Genomic DNA, 13,067 nt, shown 5'->3' with positions numbered 1-13,067 from the left:
TTCTCCGAGGTCAGAGGTCACAGACCATCTCATTTGTCATGGGCAGTACTTCAAGGCACTTCGCTTCACATGTGGACAGATTCACGTTTCAATTAACAGGTGTCATATATCTCGTTTCCTAACTGTGCTCATCTCCCACGACCTTAGGGATCCTAAAATCTACAGCAAGTTACAATGGATACAGTGTTTTCCATGACTAGTATCTATCATACGCAGTTTGTTTCGGCCAGAGGTTAAAACCTCCATCCAGCCGCATCTCTGAACACATGAATTATTCCTGAAGGGCACTCGAAAACCCATAAAAGGCTATTTGGCGATAGTTGTCTTTAAATCAAGCAAATCACGTCCAGCTCAGACTTACTTAAACAAGAACTGTGTCCAGCTTTAAAATCCAGCTTTTAACTCTTCCCTATTATACAGAGAGGATGTTCAGTTCCATCCGCACACTTCACAAAGGAAGCCCTCAAGCAGCAGCAGCAGCTTAAAAATAGATAAGTGTTACTTGTGCTACTCTCCCTCATGCAGTGAAGCCACCCACATCTGATTATTACCCTTTATGCAGCCATCTGACAGTATCATCAGCACTAACTTGTGCAGCACACTGTAGAATGAAGCTTGCAGGCAAAAAGATATGACTATTGGGACAATCAATTACTGCTCAGGAGAGGCAAAACACCAGGTAATGCAGGTTTAGAGCAGCGCTGACTGGATTCCTGCTGGATGTTATACAGGACGACCAGCGACGGAACAAAGTCATTTTGCAAACTGACACCTCGACTGCAATTTTTTAGTGAAAAATGGCATGAAACAGAAGAAGAAGAAAGAAACCAACCTTACTCTTTGAGATTTAATGTGATTCCCTTTAAAGTGTACCATACTACAAGTGTCCTCCATTGATCTCTAATAATCTTAGCCATGGTTTTAGTCAATGCAAATGCAAATAAATGTAGCTTTTTTGTCACAGTGAAGGGAGCCTGATTAGTGAACTGCTATCTCTGATGTACTTTAAATTTAGAGCGCACTATAAATTGGGTCAAAGCAGTTTTAGTTCCAATATTCACAATCCTCATCTCCCAAGGCCGAAGTGCAGCCACAGGAATGTAAATGAAGTGCATTCTGGACGTAGCGGACGAGGTCGGCTGCTCGTCCCGGACAACATGACACACTGGGACTGCTGTCCGGGGGAAACTGTCAACAGCAGCGACCTACTGTAACGTTTCATTCAGCTGTGCTATCTGCTAGGCATGGGCCTCACAGCGAGGTGTGGCTGTGTCGCAGCAGACAAGGTGACGACTGACGCTGTTCATCACATGTGGTACCTGTCAACAGCCCCGGTGTGCTCTTACCTGAGCCGGAGGGGAAGATGATAGAGGGAGCGGGAGTGATGCAAGGGCAGAGGAAAGCAGGGAGGGATGTCGGTGTTTGCAGAGTCTGTTTCACCCCTGCAAAACACCTCAAGGGTGACTTCCCCTTTCCTGTGTCTGAGTTTCCAAACAAAGACTGAACAGAGCACAATTCAGCTGTCACATGGGATCAGCATGCACTCCGGTGTTGTCTATGGTGTACAGGGAGCATAAGTGTTCACCGTTCAATGCTTTTAGCCCAAAGGTAGACTGATTTTCCAACCTCATGTCCTAACTCCCCCAGTAGCCGTTCTCCCAACTGTACTCGTACCCTAAACTCGGTCTGATGATATTAACAGGAGTAGTTTGACATTTTGGGAAGTAAGCTCATCCGCTTTCCTGCTGAGAGTTAGACAAGAGGATTGGCACCACACAGAGGGACATTCAATATGCAGCTGGAGCCGGCAGCTGGTTAGCTTAGCCTAGCATAAAGACTGGAAATAGACACAGCTGACACAGCTGGCCTGGATCCCTTGCTAAATCTGTTTATTAGCATCTCTAAAACTCACCAATTAATAAGCTGCATCTTGATTGTTTAATATGTGCAAAACCAAAAGTGTTAACATGTCAATTTATGGCTTACAGGGGTTAATACAGCAACTTGGTGTTTTTATGCTAACATAGGTGAAGCTAACTGACTGCTTGCTCTGCTGAATATTTAAGCTAACCGGCTACTGAATCCAGACACATATTTAAGCTAACTGGCTGAGCTACATCTTTAAGCTAACCGGCTTCTTGCTGAGCTAATTACTGAAGCTAACTGGCTACTGGCTCCAGCAACACATTTAAGCTAACTCGCTAATGGTTCCAGCTACATATCCAAGCTAAAAGGATGTCGCAGATGTGATCATGTTATCAATCATCTCACCTAACTATTGGCAAATAAGCAAATAAGTGTTAGACAAAATTTAAAAGAACAAATTTGTGAACTCTAATTAAGATACAAGGTATAGTAGATAGATATGTAGATAAAGTCCTTACAATGATGCAGCCCCCCCCCCCCCCCCCCCCAAAGAAAATCCATTCTGACAGATGCATAAACACAAACAAGCATGACATGGAAAGTGGGCAGGAAGTGCAACCAAAGATAAACAATCAGATTTATTTTGAAAGCCTGTGTGACATCATTATAACAACCTCCAGTGGCGGCCGACACTAAAAATAGCAAAGATGTCAAAGCCCTGGTACATATATGTCCATGAAGTGTGCGGAGAACATTCCCCAGATAACAGCAGATGGCTCAGAGATGGGAGCCTCGTGAGGAAAGGGCGAAAAGCTCAGCAACACGCGCCTGATGCATCTTTACGCAGGCGCTGGAAGCTCACTGAGGAAAAGCCAGTGCAAAGGCTCCAAAATGATTGTTAGTGGGGTTAAACAGGGCATAGGGATCTGTATTGGCCTTACAGGCATTGTGTACATGAAGTGGTTCTTGACCCCTGTCGCCGAGGCTGTGATGGAAAAAATTAGCCGGGCTTGCTGAAATAGACAGAGCAGCAGCTGCGTGTGAAGACATCCGTTATTTAACGTGTTTGGGACGTTCTGATTGGCCAGAGCCACCAGGATGTAGCAGGTCCGGCCGATATATGCGGAAAGCGGCTAAATAAAAAGGTTTCGCTCTTGGCCAAACACAACTTGCAAAAGACCACTTCTGCATCTCTTGCTGTTGTGATATTGCATTTTCTCCTCATTTCTGCTTTTGCTTTGCAAATAAAGGGAACTTTGCCGCAGTTCCACAAATGTTAGCAACACTCTAAAATTCAAAGAGTACTTTAAGCAAACACAGTGAGTACAACAAAGCAGAATAAGTCCCAATCCGGGAAATCCTATCTTTCATAACAAGCCTTTCCAGCCTCTGATGGATGGAAGCCTTATTTCAGCTCAATGAAGTCATCAGCGTCGTGTGTTTCTCTGATGTGCATGATGAGTTTGGCCAAAGCCTGGCTCTGCTCCTGCTGCCGGGCTTCTCCGCTGATGTAGGAGGGAGGAAAAAAAACATAAGGGGGGGGAAAGGAAAGAGTCCACGACATCATCTCTCCAGGCCTTTTAAGGAGCTCTCCAGTGGAGGGCTGAGAGCGCTGGCCCACTTTCCCATCAGAGCTTCCCAGCCTTGTCTCCTCTCCCCATGGGAGCCTGGAACACAGTGACTGAGCACAGACTTAAGACACACGAGGAAACACAATATGGATACCATAAAGATAAGAGGATACCAAAAACACTCTAATAAACTGACTGAATATACTCTGAGACTGAAGACAAACTACAAGAAACAGCTGACAGCAGCATGACGTGATGATCATTAGTTATGTGCACTGATGAGAGAAATAGACCACAAGTTGTAACATGTAGTTATCATGTTGTCAAGGTCACACTTCATCATCTTTTGGACATTTTAATGTGTGTGCAGGCACAAGCAAAGGCAGGGAGAGAAATGAGGGGATGCTAGTGGCTGGCTGCAATCATATTCATCATTGTATTCCCAGATGTTGTCAAAGGCCGAAGCAGGCTGGAGCTCAGTGTTCCAGAGTACATCAGATAGAAACACTGGAGAGAGAAGGAATAAAAGTGAGGAATAAAGAGGGCTTTGCTATGGCGGTGACCCTCTCTGGCTTTATCGCTGTAGATGTCAGCCAGACCCCACGTGGCCCCGCTCTCACCCCGCTGCCACTGCCTCATACGTGAACCCTGAGCAGAGCCGACCCACACACACTCACACAAAAGGGGTGAGATGGAGGGAAATAAGTAGGGGTGGACCGAGAGCGAGATGGAACAAGAGAAGAAGGAGGGTGATGAAGCAGATTGTGTGGGCGAGCTGAGTGTGTGTGTGTGTGTGCGTGTGTGTGTGTGTGCGTGTGTGTGTGTGTGTGTGTGTGTGAGATGGATCGAGGGGGAAGTACCGGTGCATGTGTGACAGCGCAGATAAATGGCGAATGAAAGGCTGTTATGTTGGCAAGTTTGGCCCTGCTGTACTGCCAGATCAGCGCCATGAATTCAGTGTTTCAAGTGCAGCTTGGAGCCCTTCAACCTGCTCTATAAACACAAAAGCCAGCTGAGATACATAATGAGGTTTCCTGCTCGAGCTGGATTAAATCATTTTGTGCTAAATAACACTCCTCATTTAGTCCAAATACAGCCACAGAAGTCGAAGAAGCGCCTTGAACACAACAAGAGTTACTATCCTGAATGATGCTCATAAAACAGATATCTAACCAAGTCAACTGTCTTATGTGAAAAGTAACAAGGCTTCCAGAGACGTCTTTCTCGAATCAATTAAGTGAGGTCACATTTTACAATATTTCAATTGTTAAAACTATTATGCATTAGAAAATTGGATAATGATAGTTAAAACAACAAATATCTGCAGATATTTTTCTAATAAAAGGACAAGATTTAAGCCTTGTTAGCAAAAGTATTTGTTATACGTGGAAACCTTTAAATGAAATCTATAAATTAATGGCTGACATTGACGTAAAAACATGGACACCAGTCGAACTGTTGCAGAGTGCAGTGAAAGCATCGTCCTCTGGGACCCTTCTGCCGATCAGCTGCTTCATGTTGCATCCTCGTGACTACAGGACACATGGTTTCAACACATTTTCCTTCCTCAACGTGCCGGATGTTACAGCAGACTTAATAAATAGATCCCATCTATTTACTGGAAGCAGGTGCAATCAAAAAAGTCATTTAGGGTGGCCTATTACTGTGTTGAAAAAATCTAAAAATGAAAACTCAAGCTGCTACAAGTCTTCATGTTTCTTTCCAATTTCCTACACAGATGCATCTTTTATAAAAGGAAAGTAAATGTTGAGGGAAGGTCTGTAAGTTTCACTCATAACATTAACAAAGGTTGCATTCTGGGAGTAGAGACGATATGTCCTTTGCACCCCTGAGCCCACTCACGTCTGCATTATCCTGTGGCCCCAACTACAAGGCCACATGGAAGTTGACAGAGCACAGGACAGCTGCAAGGCCCACTGCTATGCGGTAAATGCGTGCTGAAATAGCCAAATTAATGGAAGGGGCTCAAGTCCAAACAAGGGTTCAATACGGGGCTACATATTAGCGCTATGAGCTGTCGTCCACTCAGGCAGACGTCAATATTTACTGCTGCCATGGCACAGCGACAGGCAGGCATGGGGAGGGTGGCAGCCATTTTGGTACCTCTCACTTCCAGGGGTGACTGGAAGTGAGACCAGTCACAGATATATTAGAAGGGATGTTCACCACAGAGTGATTGCGCATTGAAAAATCAAAAAGCTTAAAAATATGCAGACAAAAAAGACAAATGAAGGTGTTTTGCTCCCAGGATTTTGGGCACTGGTTCAAAATATGTCTTGAAAGTGAATGAAAGTGTACAGATGTATGTGTTTTCCACATGTATCTGATCATTTAAGACAAATATGTGAATTGTACCTGTGTCATAAAATGGAAAACGTTGGTACATCTGAGGAAAATGGTGAGACAGGGAGCTATTTATGGATCCTCGCACAAGGATATAAAAGGTAAGACCTGTTGCCTTGAATCATATTTCTCTTGACTTGCAGACTCATGGGCCTCACAGCTGCTTCTGAGGGAGGACACTTTTCTGCCTCATGAGCCCAAAAGAGTTTTCTCCTGTTACCAGGGCGACCGCACTTCTGTATACCTCACAAAACCTTTTGCGCCCCTCTCGGCCTCTCCGCCTACCGGGTTTAGCAGATCTTCTCCTTCTGCTCAGGGAAACTTCAATTACCGGCAACACTTTTTCAACCACCGCAAGGCCTATTATGGTCAAATGAGACGCTATGGCCGGCCAGGAACAGCATCTCCTCCCCTGTAAATCTGAGAGCGTTGTCTCATGCTCAGGGTGCTGTGACAAGACAAGGTCGAGGGGTCGCGCCTCCAGGTGATGTGTTTCCATAAGGCTGTGGAGAGGAAATGCACATATATGGTGTGGTCTTTATTTATTGCCAGCTCTTTTACTGGATGACTGCAGACTCTCCTCCCTCTGTAAGCTCTGCACCTCTTCTAAAGCACTGAAGCTCGCTGTCTGCCTCTTTAAAAAAAAAAGTGGGATTTAAGAATCTCGGATGTTCTCAGAATGATTTTATCTGCCGTATGCCAACAGAATAAGTTATAATCTGATGGTGCTGGGCTGGCAGCCCTCTGCAGAGGTTGCGCTGAAAATACCACCACCTAAAGCAGTAACCTGAGAGCGTTTAACTTTAAATGGTTGAGAGGTCTGGACATTGTAAGATGGACTTGACAGTTAGCAACACAAAAGGACTGTATGCTTTAGCAGGCTGCCGAGCAGAGCAGGAAATCAGCGACGATTCGCCGGCCTTAACGTGCTTCCTATGCAGACGGTGACGGCGGGCCCCCAGTGACCCACAACACAAACAGGGGTTTATCTGAAAGCTTATCATCCAGCCCGGGATCCCCACACAGTGCTTCCTCCGTCTGCCTGCCTCTGTTGTAGATATTGGCACTCTCGCCCTATAGCAACATTTATCTATTGGCTAATAAACTCCTCATGCATAAACTGAAAGGTGAAGGGCGCTGGAAGAGAGAGTGATGCATAGAAAACAAGAGACTGGGACTAAGACCTTCACGTAATGACTCTTCAATGGAGCCGGCGCCATTTGTCACTGCAAGAGAGAATTAGGGAAAAGGTCCAAACGGCTAACATATGTCTTCATTTCATTCCAGCACAGAACTTTTCTCATTCTTCTGCTCCTTTCACTGCTGTATGAAAGCAGACACATGAATTCAGAGGCTACTTTAAAGCTGCACTATGCCATATTTTTGGATCAAATGACTATGTACAATGTGCGGGGTTGACTTTATGAACTTGCAAACTATGCAGTTTCTCTCAGCTTCATACCATATATTAGCACGCACCTATGTACTGTTCTGGTTCACTGTAAGCCCGCAGACTGCTGACCTCCCAGCACCAAACGGCAAACAGATTATATTAGTGTGAACTTAGTGACGCCTCTGGCATCTAAAGAGCCAGATACTTTCCTCAGGAGTTGATGGAGACCAAAACAGAGCAGTGTTAATTGTTAAGTCTGACAGCAGCAGGAAGGAAAGACCTGCATCATCTCTCCTTCACACGCAGCAGGTGAAGCAGCCTGCGTCTGAAGGGGCTGCCCAGTGTTCTCAGAAGGTGCTGCGTGGGGTGAGACATGTTTTCCATCAGGGATGATGGCTTCTTCCACCACCTCCACCAGTTTGAGGGGGCATCCCGGGACAGAGCTGGCCTCCCTAACCAGTCTATTAAGTCTCTTCCTGTTAGCAGTTGGGAAGCTGCTGCACAAGCATACCACTCCATAGAAGAAGGCTGGTGCCCCCACAGAGTCAAAGATGGTCCTCAGGAGTGATTTCTATTAATCATGCGGCAAGAAAACAGGCTCCACATGAATGCAAATATTGCTCTTGATGTAGCTGTTTTCTAATATGTTCACCATAACATTTAAAGGGTGATAATGACATATAAGGTAGTTTGTCGTATGTTGTGCCTACAGCTTGTGGCCAAGAACTGGATTAATGCACCTCTAAAAATAGAACTCCATTTCCAAAATGCTCACAGGCCTCACTGGAGAAGATGGCTGATTGTCATGTCAAACCTGTAAATCTATGCTCTCACACAAATGAAGAATTTAGGAGTCGGGGCAGCATGAAGTTGAGACTGAGAGAAGCAAAAAACATTATTAAGCACGGCTCCCGAGGAGAGTACTCATTCCCTCTGACAATAAAAGAAGCCAGGTGCCTGTTCACCCGTGGCTGACACTGTAAACACCAGTCCTGCTGTAGTAAATGTCAGGAATAGGTAGGTACTGCACACCGCACCATGACTCACACCACTGTATACAGATTCCCAAGATGCTATCTATCTTCAGTCCCTCTCTGACCCTGGAATGGCCCTGCTGCTTCCCTCCTTTAAGGGTAAGACTGAGCCTTGAAGCTGCTGCTTTTCTCTCGCCTCCAGAGTCGCACTGCATGATGTGAGACCTCGATATTCTTGACAAGTGCCCCTATAAAGGGTACAGAGAAGGCGCCTGGTAGTTTTCACCCTCATCAATCTGGTTGAGTAAATCACCACAAAGACTCCATTTGTTTTGTTGAATTTTGAGAAAGCAGAGAGGGGATCGTTTGATGGCAGTTTCCTCCCACAAACTGCAGGGTCTAGTTTGGTCACGTCAACATTGTCCAACATTGTGGTCAGATCAAAGCCTGTCTCTTGTGTAGGACCACAGTTTGATATTTGATGATGTGATGTCCCAAAAGCTCGCCACTTCCTTTTTCCCATGTCATGGACAATTCCCTCGCCCTGACCCTATGCTCCTCAGCCCCAAGCAGCGCTGAACCACACGATCTCTGTGGTTTGGCTCGCCACAAGCTTAAAAATAAGGGTTGATGAAACAAAGGTGCAGGGAGTTTGTGTAGTTTGAGGCAAACTGTCACCCTGTAGTGTAGGAGAAATTAATACTCTTCGCTGATCTCCGCCAGACACCATCTGGTTGATGATACAGCCTGCCCCCAGCTGAGATGGCGATGATGTCACAGCTATAATGGTGTTAATAATTTCACCAACACTAGAGGGTGCTGTTGTGTAGAGGTTTACAGAAGTGACTGAAGATGAGACTCACTAAAACATGAGTTTTTAAAGCATAACATTACTGACAAATCACAGTTTACGAGGGATTCAACATGAGATGATTTGTGATTTGATGACATATCTCTCACAAGAAAAATGTACAGTGTACAGCGAGCTTAAATGACATACAGGCCGTGCAACAAGCTATTATATAATCATCCTTATCAACATAGTATATAAGCTGGGTGCATCTGATCCGAATTCCTAGAAGCAACCATGCAAAGAAATTAAGACTCCTACTTTCTTTCTTTCTTTCTTTCTTTCTTTCTTTCTTTCTTTCTTTCTTTCTTTCTTTCTTTCCTTTTTTTGTCTTGTGTATCCAGACCTTTGTCTTTAGTTGGCAGCAGAACAGTGCTGCTGCTTCTTCTTCTGGCTTTTGTTGTTTAGACAGCTAGTTGTCCTCCTCTGAACATACAGTTTATCTTTTAAGGTAGTATGTACTCATTACTTCCAAATGTCTCCAGATTTTCAGCTTTTGATGACTTTTTGTCTCTTTTTCAGAGTTTGGATGACAGACAACGTTCAGCTTCAGATTTTAATACCGTTTTCCTGTTGTTTTCTTTATGTAATCAGGTTTTATGGATTGTTATGGCATGCCTTTACTTTATTGCTGTCATAATAAAAGAGGTTCCCATGTGAAGTCACAAAACTATGATGCGTAAAATAATGATTTATTAATATAGTTGTATGTGACTAAAACAAGAGTAAGGGGACAATGTGAGGTTGCTGTACCGCGTTTTTTCCTCCCTCACTGTTGCAACACCTTAATTAATCTAAAAAACAGTTGTCTCATCCTTTCAACAGCCTGGATTTCAGCTTGCTGTCACAGGCTAAAACTTCATTTCTTGGGATAGTAACATCATGGCACATGAAAGCATTTCACATCACAAAACCAGTGTGAATTTGACACCGACCTTCTGTTTTTACTCCAGAATCAGCTATTGTTTCTAAAACTGGCTTTTTGTCCACTTTGAGATATTTTTGTGCTATCATCAAGTGATGATCTTGATGTTACCGTGCAAAAGAAATGCACAAAGAACCGGGCTTATATTGGCTGGTTGGAGTTTAATGCAAAATATTAGGAGTTAAACAACTGAGACAAGGAAATGCTGATTTAGCATCGAACCGGAACAATAGAAACAGTGAAGTGCCTAAACACATGTATATAAATACCAGTCAATATACCTTATATGTGGATACTCTAATATACATACAAAATGAACACCGTGAATTGCATTAAGATGTAAAAATGCTTTATTTGACGTCACAACATACCTACACTTGGTTTTAAACTCATATGGATGCACAATGTAACCGCACCAATGTTACCTTTTTGGAAAAGACACCCAAAAGTCCCCTTTTCAGCGATGTCCAAGACCTACTTATGCACCCAAAAAACTGTCTGCAAAGCGTAAGTCAATTTATCAAATATATGCTGATTTCTAGAGACTGAACCACAATTTTCTACGAAGAAACAGCTATTTCCATCAACAGCTACAATGATTAGCAAAACAAAATGTAAAATGGAGGTAGAGCGAGAGCTAATGTCGTAAATCCTACCACAAATCGTATCTAAACTGTCGCGCAATAGCCCCTGATGTTCGGCATGTGAAACCCCTTCGGTCTCTCCGTACGGCACCCTAGCTGAAGACGGTACGTTCTTCAGCCCGACCTGCCAAAATAGTATAAAATATTGTCATTCACCGGTTTCTAATGTAACTGTTGTTCCCTGTGTGTTTCAGAAACATGCCAGCTAAAGGTCCTTTGCAGTCTGTCCAGGTTTTTGGACGTAAAGTAAGTAAAATACAGAAATTATTCCACGTGCGGTGTTGTGGCTTCCCTGTCTTGCTAGCGCACATTAGCTAAACTAGCTCACATGAAGTGGTGGCGTGTCGTAGATTTGCACCGGTATACCCGTGAAAATAAGCTGTTATACCAACTGTTAAGACGTACTGAAATTTCGCTTGAAGCTCTGCTATGGTTGTACATGACTGTGAAGTACCTGTAAGATGATAACTGCGTTAGCCGCCGGTCGGTTTAACTGCAATGGATCAGACCTAGCTTAACTTGCTAACCTGGTTGCTAGCAGTGTTGGGTATGTGATACTTCACAGAAGATGACAGCGTTTAATTTTAACTATATGACTTCTCAAGCAATCGTTGTACTTATATGAAAAGGTTAGTTAAATTAATTCCATTTTTACTGTCAAAAGGTCAGAAATCGTAATCCGTCACATGAGCCGAGAAATAACAAGTTTTGATCAACCACATGTTTGAATTAGAATAGAAGGAAAGGACATGTATTCACCTTAATGCGTAAAGCTACTGATGTATACATTAAATACCACCTTTCAGTTGATTCTGATGATGATGGTTCTGTCATAGAAAACCGCCACAGCAGTTGCCCACTGCAAGAGGGGGAATGGCCTGATCAAGGTGAACGGCAGACCCCTGGAGATGGTGGAGCCTGCCACTCTCCAGTACAAGGTGAGCCCCCCTGTGAAAGGTGGTTTACATCAGGGTGCACCTGTCTGATGGAGGGCCGCACCTATAAACATTTGTTGTGAAGGGGGGCAGTGACAGGGGGATGAGCAGTGCAACATGAGGAGGGTGTTTATATAGACTATACACCTGCAGACATCCAGGTTGCCATAATTGCTTTTCTTGATTGACAATCTGTGGTTTGACCTCACTGTATGCTCTCTTTGCAGCTTCTGGAGCCAGTGCTGTTGCTGGGCAAGGAGCGTTTTGCTGGAGTTGACATCAGAGTCAGAGTGAAGGGTGGTGGACATGTGGCACAGATCTACGGTATGGCAGAACATTCTCTCCTTATCACATTTACCTATTAGCGGTCAGTGTGTGTGTGTTCGTTTTTTCTCACAGTACTATTATTTACTTTTTGTTGTTGCCTTCCAGCTATCCGTCAGGCCATCTCCAAAGCCCTGGTTGCCTACTACCAGAAGTGTGAGTATTAAATTCTGTACAAATGCTTCAACCAAATGAATTTGGCCCAGATACATGCAAGTGTTTTTCTTTAAGTGGTGTTTTATAAGCATGTGTTGTATTTCAGGACAATAAATGTTTATGTGAAAGATACAAATGATTTTTTTTATAAGTGCTGTATTAAAAGTGCCAACTATGTTCTGACGTTAACGAGTGAATTCTCAGGAGTGGTCATATCTGTCACAGCATTTCAACTAAATTTTGGTACTATAGTCAGTTGTGAGCAGTGGCCAAGACTGAATGTCTGCTACACAGATAAATATGGAGTCTGGGGCTTAAATGCTGTCGTCTCATACAAAGTCCCCGGTCAGGGGACGCGTTCTACACAATGTAATTGTTGCTGACTTTGTTCAGTTGTTACTGAATGTGTAATTCCAAAAGGCTCATAACTTTTTATAGCAAAGAGCTAAATGAGAATGAAAGTTTAAGTGTAGCAAAAGGTCTCTTTAGCCTGGATTGGAAAATCTGAATTTACACAGGACGTTGTTTACTGCTGTGTGTAAACTGTATTCTGAACAAATTCAAGTACACAGAATCTAGTAACACTTTGTATAAAGAAGGACTTGGAGGATAACGTTATATGTTTTCTTGTCCTGTTACAGATGTGGATGAAGCCTCCAAGAAAGAGATCAAGGACATCCTGATCCAGTACGACAGGACCCTGCTGGTCGCCGATCCACGTCGCTGCGAGTCCAAGAAGTTCGGTGGACCTGGAGCTCGTGCCCGCTACCAGAAGTCCTACCGTTAATTCCCCTGTACATTTTCATAATAAATTGGAGGAACAAAGAGTTTTCATGTCATTTTTTTCTTCCTAAAACTGTACAGAAGGCTTTCTTCTCCTCTGAGCACTGCTGGTGTTTACTGTGGTGAATTGTACGTACATTTATTATATCAATGTTCATACAAAATCCTAACAGGTTTTCAACGTTAGGAATATACTTGAATTAGAAGATGAACCTTGAAGAATGATTTTGAACATATGGGGTGAAAACTAAGGAAGAAGACCATGAGCAGCATCATCATCCT

At 43.7% G+C, this 13,067-nt stretch overlaps 1 protein-coding gene across 1 annotated transcript; it reads left to right on the top strand.

Annotated features, from left to right (window-relative positions):
- The first annotated feature begins 10,658 nt into the window (after positions 1–10,658).
- Positions 10,659–12,829, top strand: rps16 (ribosomal protein S16). Its single transcript, XM_070992050.1, has 6 exons — positions 10,659–10,692; positions 10,782–10,833; positions 11,424–11,525; positions 11,750–11,846; positions 11,955–12,002; positions 12,644–12,829. The coding sequence occupies exons 2-6, from the start codon at positions 10,786–10,788 to the stop codon at positions 12,787–12,789; spliced, it is 441 nt and encodes a 146-aa protein (XP_070848151.1). The 5' UTR covers positions 10,659–10,692; positions 10,782–10,785; the 3' UTR covers positions 12,790–12,829.
- The last annotated feature ends 238 nt before the right edge of the window (positions 12,830–13,067 follow it).

This window comes from Chaetodon trifascialis, chromosome 22 (assembly GCF_039877785.1).
Source record: "Chaetodon trifascialis isolate fChaTrf1 chromosome 22, fChaTrf1.hap1, whole genome shotgun sequence".
In the NCBI taxonomy this organism is placed as follows: domain Eukaryota; kingdom Metazoa; phylum Chordata; class Actinopteri; order Chaetodontiformes; family Chaetodontidae; genus Chaetodon; species Chaetodon trifascialis.
Note: the sequence above shows the minus strand (reverse complement) of the source record. Positions and strands in the feature narration are given on the sequence as shown.

Coding starts and splice junctions, on each gene's coding strand:
- rps16 (XM_070992050.1), top strand. CDS start 10,786: ATGCCAGCTAAAGGTCCTTTGCAGTCTGTCCAGGTTTTTGGACGTAAA. Junction 10,834..11,423: donor TCCAGGTTTTTGGACGTAAA/GTAAGTAAAATA, acceptor GTTCTGTCATAG/AAAACCGCCACAGCAGTTGC. Junction 12,003..12,643: donor GGTTGCCTACTACCAGAAGT/GTGAGTATTAAA, acceptor GTCCTGTTACAG/ATGTGGATGAAGCCTCCAAG.